General features: G+C 45.8%; 1 protein-coding gene across 5 annotated transcripts in view; it reads left to right on the forward strand.

Moving 5' to 3' along the window:
* LOC138973145 (retinoic acid receptor RXR-alpha-B-like) overlaps positions 1-18,236 on the forward strand; it is a 33,333-nt gene extending 15,097 nt beyond the window's left edge. For all 5 annotated transcript variants that reach the window (XM_070345816.1, XM_070345817.1, XM_070345818.1 and 2 more), the window contains 7 exons: positions 2,549-2,740; positions 3,073-3,310; positions 4,723-4,908; positions 5,716-5,808; positions 6,783-6,867; positions 7,617-7,804; positions 15,236-18,236. In XM_070345816.1, the coding sequence (XP_070201917.1) occupies positions 2,549-2,740; positions 3,073-3,310; positions 4,723-4,908; positions 5,716-5,808; positions 6,783-6,867; positions 7,617-7,804; positions 15,236-15,471 (1,218 nt within the window). In that variant the 3' untranslated portion in view covers positions 15,472-18,236. The remainder of the gene's footprint in view (positions 1-2,548; positions 2,741-3,072; positions 3,311-4,722; positions 4,909-5,715; positions 5,809-6,782; positions 6,868-7,616; positions 7,805-15,235) is intronic.
* The last annotated feature ends 49 nt before the right edge of the window (positions 18,237-18,285 follow it).

An 18,285-nucleotide genomic window follows, 5' to 3' on the forward strand; every position in this document is an offset into this window, starting at 1 on the left:
CCAGCAAGTTTAAGAGGGCCTACGTTAGGCTTGCTGAAAGCTGATCTTCAGTCCTTTCTTGGACTTTGCTCCTAGTTTTAGGGTTTTTGTGATTGGATTCTTTGACTCTTTTACTTAACTAGCCTTGCTGATCAACACGGAAATCGGCCATGCTTACTCGGGTAGCTTCTGTGAGAAGTGGGAGTAAGTGTTTTTTCTGTTATTTTGCTATAGACAGATTTTCGGAGAAAGACTGATCTATGGCACTTAGGTTTCTTTTGGGTTTTCTGGCATATAAGCGGAATCTGGAGTTACCAACTTTGATTCACCGTTCAAATCTTAATCACTATTTTGGCTCCCCTAGAGCCATATTGAGCCTTTTGGTCTGTTCGAGTTTTGAAGATTTTTTCTGACTTGCACGGATTGCTTGAGATCATTAAATCTAAGGGCTCTTGTTCTTATCTTTCTGCTTCGTCGCCCTTTAACCTTGAACGGTTATATACGACGTTAAACACTGATTAATTTATATAAAGGAAGAAAGAATGTCTTTCAACTTTGGTAGGGGTAATGACTTGTTGAGGTCAACCTTGCCTAGATGGACTGCCACAGTGTTCAGGTATGCCTTCAAGTGGTGGCAGTAGACAGGGGGGGGGGGGGGGGGGCAGTCAGTCAGTCCTCCCCCTTCGAACAGCACGGACTCTTTTTTCCTTTCTTGAGCATTTTTATGGCTCTTGGAGATTCTGATGTACATTTTTGTACGGTTATAGCCCTCCACAGTTTTCCGTTAAGGACTCTGCACACTAGATCGGAATCTCAGGAACTTCTTTTTATCTCACTCGTTATGGTGCGCTTTAGAGACATCTCGAGAGTAATGTTAGCCAAGTGGGTCTCCACCATAGTTAGACAAGTTTATGTATGGTGGCAGAGTCAGGCAGGGGATGTCAGGGCAGTTTTGCCCTTTACTACAGCTAGGCCTCACGGGGCAAGAGATTGGGCTTCCACTCTAGCTGTTCTTCGATTTGGTCTCCTGGCAGAACTGTGTTCTTGAGTCGGCTTGCTGGCTTTATTGAAAGGTTTTTCATTGGTGTTTATCTCAGAGATGCCTATGCATTGAGATAGGATGTGTTTCTGGGTTACCTGCTCTGTTAGCGGCAGGACAGATTCTCAATTCCTGATTGGGTTAAGTGCCCTCCACCTATAGTAGCAATCTGCTATATGTGAGTTGGGTAAGATATGTAATTTAATTAAAAATTTTAGTAATAAATTTTCATTTGATTAATATACTTACCCAACTCACATCGTTTATTCCCTCCCGCCTCCCCGCTGTGGGGGGTGGATTTCTAAAAAAGGGGAGTGAGTTGGGCTTCGTTTGGAATGATGCATATGGCGGCGTATGCGCGCGCATACGGAAGTCGGAAGTATGTATTAATATGGCCTTATGGGTATTGGTCACTCTTTTTTTAGAGGGGCTTCCCTTGTTACCAAGGGGATGCGTACAGCGTTACCAGCACTGAACTAGAGTTAATTGCTATATGTGAGTTGGGTAAGTATATTAATCAAATGAAAATTTATTACTAAAATTTTTAAGTTAATTAGTTTGCTAATAAAAGTTGTCATTAAAATCGAGTTTTCACTAACAGATTTAAAAATGATTGAATCGTATTCCTCAATTTCTCCTGAAATCAAAAATATATACATATGTCATGTTTACTCTAAAATTGTGCTCAGAATGACAGAAAATAGGTTAAGTAAGTACTGCGTTCGCACGCAACGCGGAGACGAGCATGACCCGTCTCGGTCTTTAGGTGTGGTTAGTCGAGACTTTTTTAATATGGTCTCGGCGATGACTGTTTCTTAGTGTTAATCTGTTACTTTGATGCCGACAGCTTGACTAAATGTTTTTATATTGCTTCACACGAATTGTTTTTTGTTCTACCACACCCAGCAAGTTGTCTGGCAGCATTTTCAAGTTACAACAATTCCCTGTATCAGCATGAAGTTTACCCATTCTGTTTACTCAATAATTTTTGTGTTTGAGTTGTAAAAAACTAAATAAAGAAATTCTGTGACTCAGCTTTTTACGCATTAATTTTATCTCTTTTTGTATTTTCTATTTTATTTTACAAACAGTTTCTGATTTATTTTTCACCAATGAATATTTTCTAAATCAAAATTAATGCTTTTCAAACATTTCTGTCAAGTTTGGTAGCAATCCTTCATCAAACTAAGGAGAAACACACAAAAAAGAAATTAGGTGTAAATTATTCATTTATTCCTCGGCACAGAGAGTGTCAACTGCCTCGGCAGTGAAGGGGTTAATGTTCATGAAAGCAATCGAAATTAGTTGAAAAAACTGAAGATAAAAGGTTTAACTTTATTTCTTGAAAGCACAAGTTTTTTTCTCTCCTGGTTTTGAATTTGATCATTTGTAGCTTCCATCTTCGATACAATTCAAGGGGGGAGAGTGTGGTTACATACACTGATACACTTCCTATGTAGCTAATTGACATTTAAAATGACCATACCAATTCTCTTCATAATGGTATATCTGGATATTTTTCTTGGATAGATTCTGGCAGCGGGAGGTATGGGTGTGAGCCTGGCAAACACAGAGCAATCATACACGGGCCCTAGCAACGTGCAGGTGGTGACCCTGGATGTCGACGGCAACAACATGGGCTGGAGCACGTCGCAGGATGATGCGGGGGAGCAGACAGAGCAGGACGCGTGGGCCGCCACACAGGCTGCTGGCGTTGCTGAGGTAATGTGCTGTGCTTTCCCTTGCTTTTTGCCATTTTATATTTAATTCTATTTTTATTTTATATATAGGTACAGTGGAACACCCCCCCCCTTTTTTTTAAGACCTAAAAAGATCTTTTAGAAATCCTGTCTTTCAAAGGGAGTCGGTTTTGAATAGTTAAAATGGATGTCATGTTTATAGTGTGAATCTGAATAAAAATAAGGTCTCAAAATGTGAGATGTTTTAAACTGGGAGTCTCAAAAGGGGGGAGAGGTCCCCTGCACATCGATCGCTTACTTTCTTGTCAATACAATTCTGTTCTGGTGAATAATAATGTTTGTTTGTTGTGACAGATGTTGTCGGTGGATGGGTCCCTGACAGCGTGCCTGGTGTGCGGGGATCGAGCGTCAGGCTACCACTACTCTGTGTTCTCGTGCGAGGGCTGCAAGGGCTTCTTCAAGCGCACGGTGCAGAAGAATCTGGGCTACAGCTGCAAGGACACAGGCAACTGCATCATCAACAAGTTCACCAGGAACTCCTGCCAGCACTGCCGCTTCAACAAGTGCATCAGTATGGGCATGAAGAAAGAAGGTGTGTGTGTGGTGTGTCACTGTGTGTGTAACTGTATGTGTGTGTATCACTGGGTGTTTGTGTGTGTATGTGCTGCTATGCTGTGTGTGTGTATGTGTGTTTGCGCACATATGTATGTGTGTTTGCACATGTGTTTGTGTCTATCTGTCCATCCATCCATCTGCCTTCTATACGGTTGGTCTGTGAGTGCTTAATCTTGATACTCATGTTAGTATGCATTTTCTTATTGTGTCTGTGTCATGTTTGTCTTGTTGCAATTGACGATTTTTGAAAATAACTCTTTCAGGATTTTCAGCGGTCAGAGCCCCTTTATCTCGGACAATCTTTTCACAACATCTGGAGCACATTCCACGCTTCCGATTGGTTTTACTCCTGCAATCGGGATGAACAACTAACTTTTGATGTGTATGGCAATTGGCATGCAGCGCGCGCACAACATGATACCCTTTTCTTTCAAAAATCAGACTTCACGAGTTCATCGGAGTTCACAATTTGTTGCTGGCACCTAGTCATCCCTGACAATGTGTTTTAATCGAGGTCATGTGGGTTTGGCTTGAGGTCACGTGAGTTTAGGAAAACACACATGCCTAGCGAACACTTCCAGTGATCAGCAAGCCAACGGTGGCGATTCGTGGCTCCCATGTTTATATTTTGGAAGAAAATGGTATCATATTTAGCGCATGCTGCATACCATACCCATCAGAGTTGTTTGTCCAGATCACAGGAGTAAAGCCGATTGGAAGGGTGGAACATGCTACGGATGTTGTGAAAAATGTGTCCGATATAAAGGGGCTCTTACTCCTCCAGACACCCCCCGCGGGTTAGGGGGAGTCCCATATTGGTTGGGACGAGAAAGAATTTACCCGATGCTACCCAGCATGTCGTAAGAGGCGACTAACGGTTCTGTTTCTCCTTTTACCCTTGTTAAGTGTTTCTTGTATAGAATATAGTCAATGTTTGTAAAGATTTTAGTCAAGCAGTATGTAAGAAATGTTAAGTCCTTTGTACTGGAAACTTGCATTCTCCCAGTAAGGTCATATATATTGTACTACGTTGCAAGCCCCTGGAGCAATTTTTTGATTAGTGCTTTTGTGAACAAGAAACAATTAACAAGTGGCTCTATCCCATCTCCCCCCTTTCCCCTATCCCATCTCCCCCCTTTCCCCGTCGCGATATAACCTTGAATGGTTGAAAACGACGTTAAACACCAAATAAAGAAAGAAAGACTCTTCCAGACCGCTGAAAATTGTACGGAGTTATGACTGGAAAATGTGCTTATACACTTGTACAAGACAAATGGAATGTTGTGATCAGCTGAATGGCCTGTGTCATTATAAGTATGATCAAATGACTGAACACATTCTTGTAAAATGCAGCGCTTGGTTGCCTGAAGAATGAGTGTGTGTCCACAGCTGTGCGTGAGGACCGGTCGCCGGGCGGCAAGCATCGTCACAAGCGTCAGCGCACGGAGGAGATGTCGGCCATGGGAGAGATGATAAGCGGCATGGTGGACGGCGGGTCTGACGGGGGAGACTACAAGGACCTCTTGCTGGACAGACTGGTGGCCGCACATCCTGACCGCATCCCCAAGGCTGAAGGTACACATGTGATGGGGGACTTAGATGCTGTTTGCTGAAGCAGGCATGAATTTTGCAGTATATCAGCAAATTTCCGTGCATTTTTAAGAGCACGAATGATCCTTCAGGGTGATTTTGCATTCTGTTTTCAATCAATCAATCAATATGAGGCTTATATCGCGCGTATTCCGTGGGTACAGTTCTAAGCGCAGGGATTTATTTAAATTTTTTAATTTTTATTTTATGCAATTTATATCGCGCACATATTCAAGGCGCAGGGATTTATTTATGCCGTGTGAGATGGAATTTTTGTACACAATACATCACGCATTCACATCGGCCAGCAGATCGCAGCCATTTCGGCGCATATCCTACTTTTCACGGCCTATTATTCCAAGTCACACGGGTATTTTGGTGGACATTTTTATCTATGCCTATACAATTTTGCCAGGAAAGACCCTTTTGTCAATCGTGGGATCTTTAACGTGCACACCCCAATGTAGTGTATACGAAGGGACCTCGGTTTTTCGTCTCATTCTGTTTTCCCACTATTGTTCAGCTGGGGGGGACAATGTTTGCAGGTTTTTTTTATATTTTATTTCATGATCTTATGCCTCACAAGGAGGACTGAGTGTTTATGGGATATTTTCCATTGGTATGTGTGCATCTGTCAAATTCTGATTTCTTCATGTGCATGTAAATGGCCGATTTATGATGTGTACATGTTTCTTGTCCCATCATGTCAGTTCACTCAGGTAAATATGCTTTTAATCAGTGACCTGACTAGCCAGAACTGTTTGAAAATGAATGTCTTTGGGGGCTTTTCAGGGTCAATAGGTTCCTTGGTGTCAGTGAATGAGCTGATGCAGTATGGCTACGTGGAACTCAAGTTCATCATCCAGTGGGCAAAACGAGTGCCAGGTCAGTGCTCTTGTAGATCCAGCAGCGTAGTCCAATGCCTCCTCAACAACTTCTATTCACATCTTGAAATGTCTGGAATACACAATAGTACCTATGACGCATATCTTTCTGCTAGGTCTGAGCGTTTATAATTTCAGTGTAGTGGTTACTGTGCTAGGATCTTTTAAAGTTTGGAATTGACAAAGTTGCTTCCCCTTTCACAGGAGGAAAAGGGTTTAGATTCGGGGGGGGGGGGGGGGGGGGGGGGCCGGTCAAGAGAGAGAGAGAGAAAGTGATTGCTTCATTCATTCTCAAAATTTACATATGAATATATATGTGCTGCCAAAATATGAGATCAAATAACTGATGAATCCTTTGACATTGTTTTGTAGATTGTATTTATTAATTCGTTCTTGTTCTTCAGAAACTGATTATGCTTGGCACAGAAAATGACAAATACAGAGAAGTATTCGCATTAAAAAACCAAGCACATTACATCCCAGTTATTTTTTCCCCCAGTAAAACTATGTTGATGTAAAGAAGAATGAAAAGCATAGTCCCTAATTGACCCCTTGAAAGTGACATCAGATACTGAAAGAAGAGCGACCTTTTGAGATTCACTCAGTGGGACATTGAACCTCACATGGGACTTAAATCCGGTTATTGTCCAACAAAGAGAAAATGAACCGGACGTGCTCATTATGTTTTGAAAGCCTTGCTTGCAGTGAGATACATTTTTGGAGCTGTTTCTGTTGTGTTTCTGTTGTGTTTCTGTTGTGTTTCTGTGCATGTGGTGTTTTATAAGATAAGAGTGATGTGACAGTGAGAGAAGCAGAGGATGATGCATAGCAGTGTGTGCGCGTGTGTGTGTGTGTGTGTGTGTGTGTGCATGCGTGGGTGCGTGCGTGCGTGCGTGTGTGGGCAGGGTTTGTTGAGACATTGAGAGAAGCAGAGGATGATGCATAGAATGTGTGTGAATGTGTGTGTGTGTACAGGTTTTCAGGACCTGGAGGTGGTGGACCAGATGGCTCTGCTCAAGTCGTCCTTCATGGAGCTGAACGTCTTTAGGCTGGCCTACAGGTCAGTCCCCCACCTGCAGTCTGCCAGTGTACCTGGGACCAAATCTCACATAATAGGGTCTTGAGAGGGGGAAAACCTGAAATGAGAGAGGCTTGAAATGTACACGCCTTCCCGTGAAAACAGTTCAGCTCACCATCTCAGATCTTGCCAGACTTTTACACAGTGACATTTTTTTAATTCATGTAAGCCACGAGTGGCATTTTAAGAATTTTATTCGTCACAAAATTTCAGCTTCTCACAGATAGCAGTCAGGGTGTTGCTTTTTGGTATGTGTCCAGGTGGAGGGATGGTATTATTTAATGTAAAAGCCTGACCAGATCTGAGATAGTGGGCCGCACTGTTTTCACGAGAAGGAGTGTGCCTTAAAGGGTGTGGGTGAGAGTCCACTAAAGTACTGGAAGCCAAACTCCATGCTCATTGTAGTCACGCTAGGTGTCCTGTACAGCAGTGTCTTTGTAAAATGACAAGAAGGTTGGTGTGCTTATGTAGCAAGGATGTCAATCTGATTTGAAAAACTGTTGAATGCAATACAAAACGGTAGGACATAACTGGCTGACCATTTGTTTTCCAGTACAGTGGAAACCCCCTTTTAAAACCTTTTCACATTTTCTGTTGATAACCTCCATTTTTAACACTCCCTCCCTTTTAAGGCCTAATTTTCTCAGATATTTAGTGGTCTTTAAGGACTGTATTTTCACACAAACAGCCAATATTTCCTATGAACACTGCTTGCGTATCCTTTGTTGCAGGTCCATGGGGTTGGAGAACATGATCAAGTTTGCTGACCAGATCCTGATCCCGGTGGACGAGGTGCAGACCATGGGCTGGGGCAAGGAGCTGGTCAACGCCACCGTGGAGTTCGCCAACAAGCTGTTGGAGCTCAACGTGGACCTCACCGAGTTCTGCATCCTCAACGCCATCGTCCTCACGTACCCAGGTAACTGCTGGAATAGGGAGGACCCAGGTAACTGCTGGAATAGGTAGGACCCAGGTAACTGCTGGGATAGGTAGGACCCAGGTAATTGCTGGGATAGGTAGGACCCAGGTAACTGCTGGGATAGGGAGGACCCAGGTAACTGCTGGGATAGGGAGGACCCAGGTAACTGCTGGGATAGGGAGGACCCTGGTAACTGCTGGGATAGGGAGGACCCAGGTAACTGCTGGGATAGGTAGGACCCAGGTAATTGCTGGGATAGGGAGGACCCAGGTAACTGCTGCGATAGGTAGGACCCAGGTAACTGCTGCGATAGGTAGGACCCAGGTAACTGCTGCGATAGGTAGGACCCAGGTAACTGCTGGGATAGGGAGGACCCAGGTAACTGCTAGGATAGGGAGGACCCAGGTAACTGCTGGGATAGGTAGGACCCAGGTAACTGCTGGGATAGGTAGGACCCAGGTAACTGCTGGAATAGGGAGGACCCAGGTAACTGCTGGGATAGGTAGGACCCAGGTAACTGCTGGGATAGGTAGGACCAAGGTAACTGCTGGGATAGGTAGGACCCAGGTAACTGCTGGAATAGGGAGGACCCAGGTAACTGCTGGGATAGGTAGGACCCAGGTAACTGCTGGAATAGGGAGGACCCAGGTAACTGCTGGGATAGGTAGGACCCAGGTAATTGCTGGGATAGGTAGGACCCAGGTAATTGCTGGGATAGGGAGGACCCAGGTAACTGCTGGGATAGGTAGGACCCAGGTAACTGCTGGGATAGGTAGGACCCAGGTAACTGCTGGGATAGGTAGGACCCAGGTAACTGCTGGGATAGGGAGGACCCAGGTAACTGCTGGGATAGGGAGGACCCAGGTAACTGCTGGGATAGGGAGGACCCAGGTAACTGCTGGGATAGGGAGGACCCAGGTAATTGCTGGGATAGGGAGGACCCAGGTAACTGCTGGGATAGGTAGGACCCAGGTAACTGCTGGAATAGGGAGGACCCAGGTAACTGCTGGGATAGGTAGGACCCAGGTAATTGCTGGGATAGGTAGGACCCAGGTAACTGCTGGGATAGGTAGGACTCAGGTAACTGCTGGAATAGGGAGGACCCAGGTAACTGCTGGAATAGGGAGGACCCAGGTAACTGCTGCGATAGGTAGGACCCAGGTAACTGCTGGGATAGGGAGGACCCAGGTAACTGCTAGGATAGGGAGGACCCAGGTAACTGCTGGGATAGGTAGGACCCAGGTAACTGCTGGGATAGGGAGGACCCAGGTAACTGCTGGGATAGGGAGGAAGGAAGAGTGCTCAGTCTCCTCTTGGCTGAGCGTATTATTTGAAATCTGCAGTGTTAGCACAGTGAAACCTCTGTTAAATTACATATTCTTACTCCGAATCACATATAGCATTGACGCAGTCTGAGATGCTAAGGTCTGGAAATCGCTACCCGTCTAAAAAACTTTAAAGGGAAGCAACCCCACCACAAAAAAGTGCCAACAGATGCGTAGGTAAGGACGCCAGACCATGGGAGTTACCTCCCGTTGGTGTGTACTACGTCACTACCGCTCCCGGACACGTAGTAAATCATACGACTTTTTCAGCTCAGAGGAGGAGGTCACAATATTTTTCGCTCTCGTGGCCGGTTTGCCTTGCTCTTTGCTCGGTTCCCTCCGGCTACTACCTGTCTTAATCGCCTTCTGCTTCATTAGTTGGTGAGCTCTTTCGATTTTGTCATGTATTCGACAGGAATTTTGTCTTGGCTACTGAGTCTTTGTTCATCCTTTGGACTTGTACTTTTCAGTAGCATTTTGGTTTGGCCGCCATTTTGGTTTCAGCTTGACTGATAACTTTTTGGTGCGCGGCTCTTTAGGGGATGTCAAGGGTAAAGGCTTTTCTAAGCCTATATCTTTGGTGTTTTCTTCTTTTCCACCTGTTCGTGTTGTCTTTCTGACGACGCTTACATTATTGTAATTTCTGTGCCTTTTTCTGCCCCGGCTGAACTTATAGTTTTTGGGGCAGTCAAGCATTTTGCATAGCTTATTTGCTGTGGCATTGTTTTTGCCGCCATCTTTGATGTGTCAGTCTGGCTGACAGTGTCAAAGCTAGCGTGGTGCATTCGCGGAGGCTAGGGTAAGGGTTTTTACTAGCCCTAGTCTTCTTTTCAGAAGTTACCGAATTGTTTGTGGTTTCAGACGCGGTTGTTTACCATGTCTCTTGCATTCTCAGTGGTTCGCAAATGAACTTGGCGCCCATTTTGGGACTTTGTTCGTTTGTCCTCTACGTCACCTCCCGAGTCCTGTGCTCTGGTGGCGTATTGTTTGGTTCTCTCATTCCAGATACCCGGCCGTGGGGGACGCTCGCTCTTTGGCGTCGTTGTGGTTGCCGTCGGCTACGTTCCAGGGTAGATCTCCTGGGTGCTTTGCCTTCGGCCTCTGTGGCTGGCCTGTCGGGTAGATCGAACTGGTCCATCAGCTCTCGTGAAGCTACCGGACGTTCCCTGCTGGGAAACAGTTCCTTGGTGCAGGATCACAACCCGCATTTCCTGCCTTGTCTCTCCCAAATCACAGTGCGTGCACGGGAGTCTCGGGGCAAAGGTAGCAGCCGTTTACGGAGTATCTCCTCCCCTTTCAGGGTTGAGTGCAGATACGTTGACTGGCATACACTGTCTCCCGCTTTTGTGTGCGGGGTGGGTATGCATGTCTCCTCCATGACACGGTCATCCGTTTACAGCAGCTGCGCTTCCGGTTTTTACCGGAAGCATAGGTCCTCCCGCGCAAGTACACGTAGAGGTCTTGACTGGAGTTGACCGAGGACTGGCCCACGGGCGTTCGGGCTTCCGGCCCCAGTCCACGCAACCTTCGCTTCCGCATTGTGCGGCTTCGTCTGTTGCTTTTCCGGCTCTGTCCGGATACACGGTTCCTCTTCCTGACGCTTCCTCTCGGATGTCGGTGAGTGAGGAACAGCGGCTGGCCTACGGGCATTCAGGCTTTCAGCCTCGGCCGGGGCAGTCGTCACTCCACCCGTCGGGTGTTGCGGCTACTGCCTATTCAGTTCCGGTGGCTCCGGATGTTCCCTCCTCTTACTCTTACCCTCCTACCAGTCAGGGGATGAGTCAGGACGGTTTTCGGTTGGACGGGTTTCCGGTTTCCGGTCATCCAGTTCATCAGTCTGCCACCAGCAACTGTGACTTCGGTCCGTGTCCGTTGCTTGATGATTCTGATGCACAGTCTCTGGCTAGCGAGCAGACACGTTCTGGATTTCCGTCTAAGCTCAAGGTTGCGCTTGAAGCTGCGGCGGAGGTGACTTCCAGATATTTTCCGGAGGGTGCATCGTCGTCTGTGGCTTCCGCTTCGGTCGCTCCTTCGGCGATGGCGGACTTCCGTTCCGAGAGGGAGGAGGATTCCTACTTCCGGTTCGAGGAGTCACCTTCGGTGGCTTACCACCTTTCGCAGGGTTTGGCTTGACCATCTCCTCCCGGAGGTGGTATCCCCAGCGTTCCGGTTCCGCTGCTCGTTCCTCACGGTTCAGCTCCGGAACATTTTTCATTTCATTTTCATTTTCTCTGGCTGGCTTCTGTGACACAAGCTTCGACTTTTGTTCCTACTAGTCATAAGAAGTTCTCATTGCCAATGCCTGGTCGGAACTTGTTGTCGTCCTTCGCTCTCCCGCGTACACCATTACCGGTGCCGCAGGAACTTCTTTCTCTGCTGGCGAAGCAGTTTAAGAAGGACTCGGGTGTTCTGTTGCCAGATCATACCCTTGTTGCTTCGGAGGAAATCGGACGACAGCTGCTGGAACTGGCTTCCATCTCGGAGACGATCATCGGAGCGCTCGTGCTCTCACGGGGTCGCTGGATCCTTTCACGCTTAGTGGGGATCAGGACGCCGATGACGTTTCTACTCTTTTGTCAGCCCTTGCCAGGGTGAACGAAGAGCAGATGAGACTGTCCTCCCTTCACTACGCTCACGCAGTGATGTGTCGGAGGGACTTGTTTCTCTCTCATTCTCAGTTTCTGAGGAAGTTGCGAGAAACACGCTGAGATCTTCACCTGTGGTAGAGGGATCTCTTTTTGGCCAACTGGTGTTTGATGCCATGAGAAGGGAGATCCAGTCGAATAGAGATCAGCAGTTCTCTGACTTCTCTCTACCAGGTTTGGAGGCTTCTGAGACTCAAGCGGTGAATTTCGTTCTCGCTGGTCATAAGAAGTTTATTTTGCCATAGCAGAGTAGGAACTTGTTGGCGTCCTTTGCGCTCCCGCGCTCACCTTTACTTCTCCCTCCTCTGGCTAGGCAGCCTAAGAAGGATTCGGGTGTTCTGTTGCCAGATCATACCCTTGTCGCTTCGGAGGACATCGGACGTCAACTTCTGGAGTTGTCTTCGATTTCGGAGACCTCCATCAGAGCGCGTTCTCGCGCTTTTACGAATAGGTCTGCCGGTTCGAACCTAGGACTGGCCTACGGACGTTCAGGCTTCCGGCCTCAGTCAGTGCAACATTCGCTACCACTATGCGTGGTTTTGTCTGTCGCACTTCCGGCTCTGTCTGGCAATTCCGTTCTTCTCCCTGACGCGTATGTGCGTACGTTGGGGTTTGAGAACAAGGTCCACCAGCTGGAGCACCCGCCGAGGTCTCTTCTGGTTTGGATCTAGGGCTGGCCTTCGGGCATACTGGCTTCCGGCCTCAGTCCGTGTAACGGTCGCTTCAGCCACTGGCTTCCTCGTCTGTCGCACTTCCGGCTCTGACCGGAAATGATGTTCCCTCTCACTGACGGTTACGTAGGTGCTTCGGGGTTTGTTGGAACAACGGCTGGGCTACTGGCACCCAGGTTTTTTAGCCTCAGCCTGTGCAACAGCCATTCCAACTGTCTGATACAACAGCCATTCCACCTGTCTGAGGTGTCGGCTTTTGCATTCTCTGTTCCTGTGGCTTCGGACTTCGACAATTCTTACCTTCATCCTCATCCTAGGCATGAGATGAGGCGGGACGATTTCCGTTTGGGTGGGGTTTCCGTCTTACGGTTATCCCGTTCACCCTTTTGCCACAAGCAACTGGACTACGGTCTTTGTCCGTCTGTCGCCGAGTCTGACTCTGTCTTTCTTTGGTGAGCAGACGCGTTCTGGTTTTTCGTCCAAACTTAAGGCTGCACTTGAGTTGTCCGCGGAAGTAACATCCAGATATTTTCCTGAGGGTGCATTGTCTTCGGAGGCTTCCGCTTTGGTTGCCCCGTTGGTAATGGATGACTTCCGGATTTTGAAGGAGGAGCACTCCTATTTCCGGGTTGGGGAGTCATCCTCTGTGGCTTACCACCTCCCTCAGGTTGCGGCTAGCCCTCTCCTTCCGGCAGAGGGTTAGCTAATGTTCCGGTTTCTTTGCTGTTGGCTCATAGCCCAGCACCTGATTCGGCAGCCGAAACTTTTGTTCCTTACGATTACCTACGTACTGTGGGGAGTTCGGAACAATGGCTGGCCTACGGGCATCACGGCTTTCAGCCTTAGCCTGTGCAATAGTCGTCCTGCCTGTCCGCTGTGTTGACTATTGCACTCTCGGTCCCTGTGACTTCGGATTTCGTCTCTTCCTTTCTTCACCCTCATCCTAGGCATGAGGCGAGTCAGGACGACTTCTGTTCGGTCGGGTTTCCGGCTTCCGGTCACCCTTCTGCCACAGGCAACTATGACTACGGCTTTGCCCGTCGGTCTCCGCGTCTGACCCTCAGTCTTTCAGAGATAGCGAGACGCGTTCTGGTTTTTCGGCCAAACTCAGGGAGGCACTGGATTTGGCGGCGGAAGTAACTTCCAGATTTTTTCCTGAGAACACTTCGTCTCGGGAGGCTTATGACAGGTTGGCTTCCCGGTTCCGGTTATGCTGACCAGCCGTTTTTTGTTGTTTGCTGTTTAGGGCACCCTTCTCAAGCATACTCGAAGGGTAACGACGTCAAAGATCACAGCCATTTCTTTCTTTGGCATTTTCTGTCACAACCCAGGAGTACAATGATTCCTTGTCTTGGTTAGACACGGACCCCAACTCAGAAAGCATTACAGCGTCACACTCCCGGTCATGCTGGGGTCAGCACTAGTAGAGTTCTTGCTCCAGCAGTAGCCTACTTCGGCTAACCGGGTGGAACAGGCTGTCTTCCACAGCTTCGGTTCTTAGGAGGGTGAGCGTTTCTTCGGGTTTTTAGAACTTCAGGAACGCTTATGCTTTTTCATGAGCTTTTCCCTCCGAGACGGACTCTTGTACCTTGTACTCAGGCTTCACTCTCGCTCTTTGTGAGGAGATCGGTCACGCTTCTCTAGAGCTGACTTCTATCTCCCAGGCCCTTTCGGGCTTCACTCCATCCCAAGGTTTCGCATACTTTGGCATGATTTTCTTACGGTCACCTGAAGAGTTCGTCCTACTTAGCACTGAGTGGACAACCTTAAGCACTGATCGTTCCAGGGCATTGGCATTTCCATTCCAATAGAGGGGGGGGGGGGGGGCAGCCTGTCTTTCCCCTTGCCTCGGCTCGGGTCCTTGAATCCAGGGCTTGGGTCTCTTCCTTGGCCGTTTTACGGTCTAGAAGATTGGACGAAGTGCTGGGCACAGCTTACTGGCGCTCTGACGATGTCTTTTTCAACTTTTGCCTGAGAGACATCGCGGCTGTCCGGCAGGATGGTTCTCGGTCCCTTCCTGCCCTGGTGGCAGCGGGCCAGTTCCTGTCTAGGACTTAAGAGTGAGTTAGATTTTTTCTTTCCCACCGCCTTGTTGAAGCTATCTGATATATATGTGATTCGGAGTAAGAATATGTAATTTAATCGAAAATTTTAAAAGTAAATTTTCATTTGATTAATATACTTACCCGAATCACATAGTTTATGCCCTCCCACCAACCCCGCTTATGGTTTTTAGTTTCTTTAAAAGCCGTATGATTTACCACGTGTCCGGGAGCGGTAGTGACGTAGTACACACCAAGGGGAGGTAACTCCCATGGTCTGGCGTCCTTACCTACGCATCCGTTGGCACTTTTTTGTGGTGGGGTTGCTTCCCTTTAAAGTTTTTAGACGGGTAGCGATTTTCAGACCTTAGCATCTCAGACTGCGTCAATGCTATATGTGATTCGGGTAAGTATATTAATCAAATGAAAATTTACTTTTAAAATTTTCGATTTCTACACAGAGACCTGGTTTTCTTTACCTTGCTCACCATAGCCTCTGTAAATTTACCTAACAAAATATTCTTTTTTTCTCTTGCATTACTGCTTGCAAGACAAGACATTGCACACTTTTTTTTGATGCTTTGAATTATGATACACTTTTTGTGTTCTTTTGTATTTTTCACTCATAGTGCTCAATGATCTGTCACATAAGACTTGAAATGTGTAATCAACTCCTTGAAATCTTTAAATGTTGCAAGAGAAGCCCTGAATGAGCATTTGAAGTGATGAATCATGATTTGCTCGACAGATGCCACTGGTATTCAGGACAAGATTCGCGTGATGGGGCTTCAGTCTCGCATCCTGGACTGTCTGCGTCGCTACATGCTGCATCATTACCCTGACGACAACCGCCGCTTTGCCAAGATCCTGCTGCGTCTGCCCGCCCTGCGGACCGTCAGCGCCAAGGCTGCAGAGCGCTTCTTGTCCTTGACCTTGGATGGGTCAATCCAGCTGAACGACCTTGTCCTTGAAATGATGAACTGAGTCCGGGTGACCATGTGTTGTGTGAGAGGGTGTCTTGGTAAGAAGGGTGAACTGAAAGTGTTCTGACTGACAGTGGTAAGATTTCAGACGACATGGCGGTGCATAATCAACATTTAGATGCATGAGTTCTGTAATGAAGGCAGTATCAATTCAAAGTGCTTTTTTAAGTCCCCCGACCCCATCTCTTCCTGAGATCCTGGTGTGTGATGGTCAAGGTTGAGTGAAAATGGAAATGGATGAAATAAGACTTGGACCAAGCTTGATAATGCCAGAACTTGTCTACAACTTGTCTCTGTTATAATGGAGATGAGTTGAGATGCTAAAGAACAAAGTTGTGTAACGCTTTGTTTCTTGGGGGAGAGTGAAGTTGTTGAACCATTCACCTCAAGAGAACCATGGTTTGCATGTGCTCAAATGTGTGTACATATTCAGTGGCCTTGTAGTGTAACAAATTAGGCACATAGATTTAAAAAGAAAGGGCTTGATTAGGAAAAATACGGCATAATTGACCAATACAGGAAGTGAATTTGAGACAAATTGTAAGCCATGTTAACACACATTCTGCAAGTGAATGACTAGAAACCTTATGGTGATGTTGAAAATGTAGAGAAAAATGCACAGGTTTTTATATTTTTTGTATGTGTAGATTTTGACTTGCTGATTAGACATAATTTTTGCAGAGTTGAGTTGCAAAGTGTGTTGCTTTCAAACCAGAATGGGACGCATCAACCTTTTCCCTGCCACGCTTGGGTCCCCAGAGTGTGAACCGTGATGTGCTGTGCATGTATCACTTGGGGGGGAAAACTATTGTCCGACGCATTTTCGCAAATATTGTGTTTTGCCTTTTTGTATGAGGAGGATTACATTTCTTGTCTTAGCTGATTCAAAAGCGAAAGAAAAGGAGGGAAATAGTAAGTTGCATCTGTTTGAAGCTCGATCAATCTTTACTGTACATAGTACTGTAAGTTTGAGGGTTTCGATTGTTTCTAAACTTTGGGTGCTTGTACTTGTAACATGACTTCTGATTATCTCCCTTCACTGTTCTGTGTTTTCTTGTTACTAGCATCGTTTCTGTTGTTCAGTCAGTTGTTGATGTGTTCTTGTCAAAGACTGCTTGCCAGTGCTGTTCTCATTTTCGTTGATGTTCAGGGACTATATTTTGTAGTTGTAATCAGTGCTCTTATAATCTTTAAAATAGGTTACGGTCAAGATAATATATCAGATTTTGTTTTGGAAGTAAGTTGCTGCAGTGCATTATTATGGTCAGTGTGTTAGCCGTTTCAATGAAATTATTGGTCCCTTGATTTTAAGCAAAATTTTAAAGATTATATGAAAAAATTTAAGAGATTATGTGTATGTGTGTTTATGCCTCATATTGTTTTGTTTGTGCAAATTAGAGTGACTGTATGTCCATGTTATGAAGCTTCATATCTTGTTTGCATGGTGAATTATACTCAGAAATACTTTGACTTTTCTTTTTATTTAAATGTTCAGAAATACTTTGTCTCTTAAACTTGCATTTTGTTCAAGTACTTAGTTCAGTTTTAATTACTGTTTTTGATATTTTAATGTTGGTTTAATATTTTATTTTGCTTGTGTATTTTTGTCTTTTGGGTGGTAGGGAGGAGGGGGGGGGGTGTATTTTATTAGAAACATGTGCATAAATAGTGCCATCTTTCAGTCTTGATTAATATTGAAACAGTTTTGTTTACGGAGACATTTTTCTGTGATTAACAATGAAACATTGCATTCTTATCCTTTACAAGAAATATAACATATTGAACAGTGAAAAGAACACTTGTAATGAGCCTTTTAAAATAACCATCTCATTTGTTGCAAGTAATTGTATGACAAAATATTGAGATTTTGTGTGTGTTCGGTAAAACAATCTTGCAGAAATGCAGTCTCTGGTGTATGTGACATTATAAGATGTTTGGTGGCTTGTTGACAGACCAGCTTTTTTGTTGGTCCAAGGGGACCATATCGTCTTTTGTTTCATCTTTATCGACCAAGGCCGAAGGCCGCGGTTGATAAATATGAGACAAAAGGCGATATGCTCCCCGAGGACCAACAACAAAGTGCTGGTCTGACAACAAGCTACCAAACATCGTTTTTGTCATTATTTTGGTTGTGCAACAAAATGCACAATAACCCACAGGGAGATGAATTTTTAGAATCCAACTCCGGGCCACAAAGCATCGTCACAGTAGCACGAGATAACACGTCAAACTTGTATGTGACGTCAAACGTAGCTTGTTGACGCTTTTCTTCCAGTCTGAAAATGTACAGAGCTGCGAGCATACCTGTGAATTCAGTAAGTGTTGAGCATATTTCTTTTCTTTTAAGTGTTTATGACTTTTCGTTGTGGATTTTGCGATTACAGAGATAAGTTGCAAATTGACCATGAGTTGCCGCGGTAATTATCAACATTGATTGGGTCTTTGAGAGTGAATGCTTACAATCGTTGTCCTCGGAAACACAAATCCAAAGCCACGATGGTTCCACACATCAAACAATCAGCCTGATTGGCTTTTACTTTGACAATCCACGTTTGACATGAAAGCTCAAACCCATTCACCACCTCGAGTTATTGCATGGGGAACATGAGATTTATTTACCAGGTGTTTGTGAATGAAAACTCATGAAAATGATGACAATGAATTATATTTGACAGGTCAGTGGAAACAATTGGCGATGACAATGATGAAAATGCTGTAAATATGCATACAATGAAGACAGCAGAACTAAGAAAAGGGCAGCGTGAACACATGATTTTTGGTTATTCTGTGTACAAGCACAGTATTTAAAACACAA

This window comes from Littorina saxatilis, linkage group LG8 (genome assembly GCF_037325665.1).
Source record: "Littorina saxatilis isolate snail1 linkage group LG8, US_GU_Lsax_2.0, whole genome shotgun sequence".
Classification (NCBI taxonomy): Eukaryota; Metazoa; Mollusca; class Gastropoda; order Littorinimorpha; family Littorinidae; genus Littorina; species Littorina saxatilis.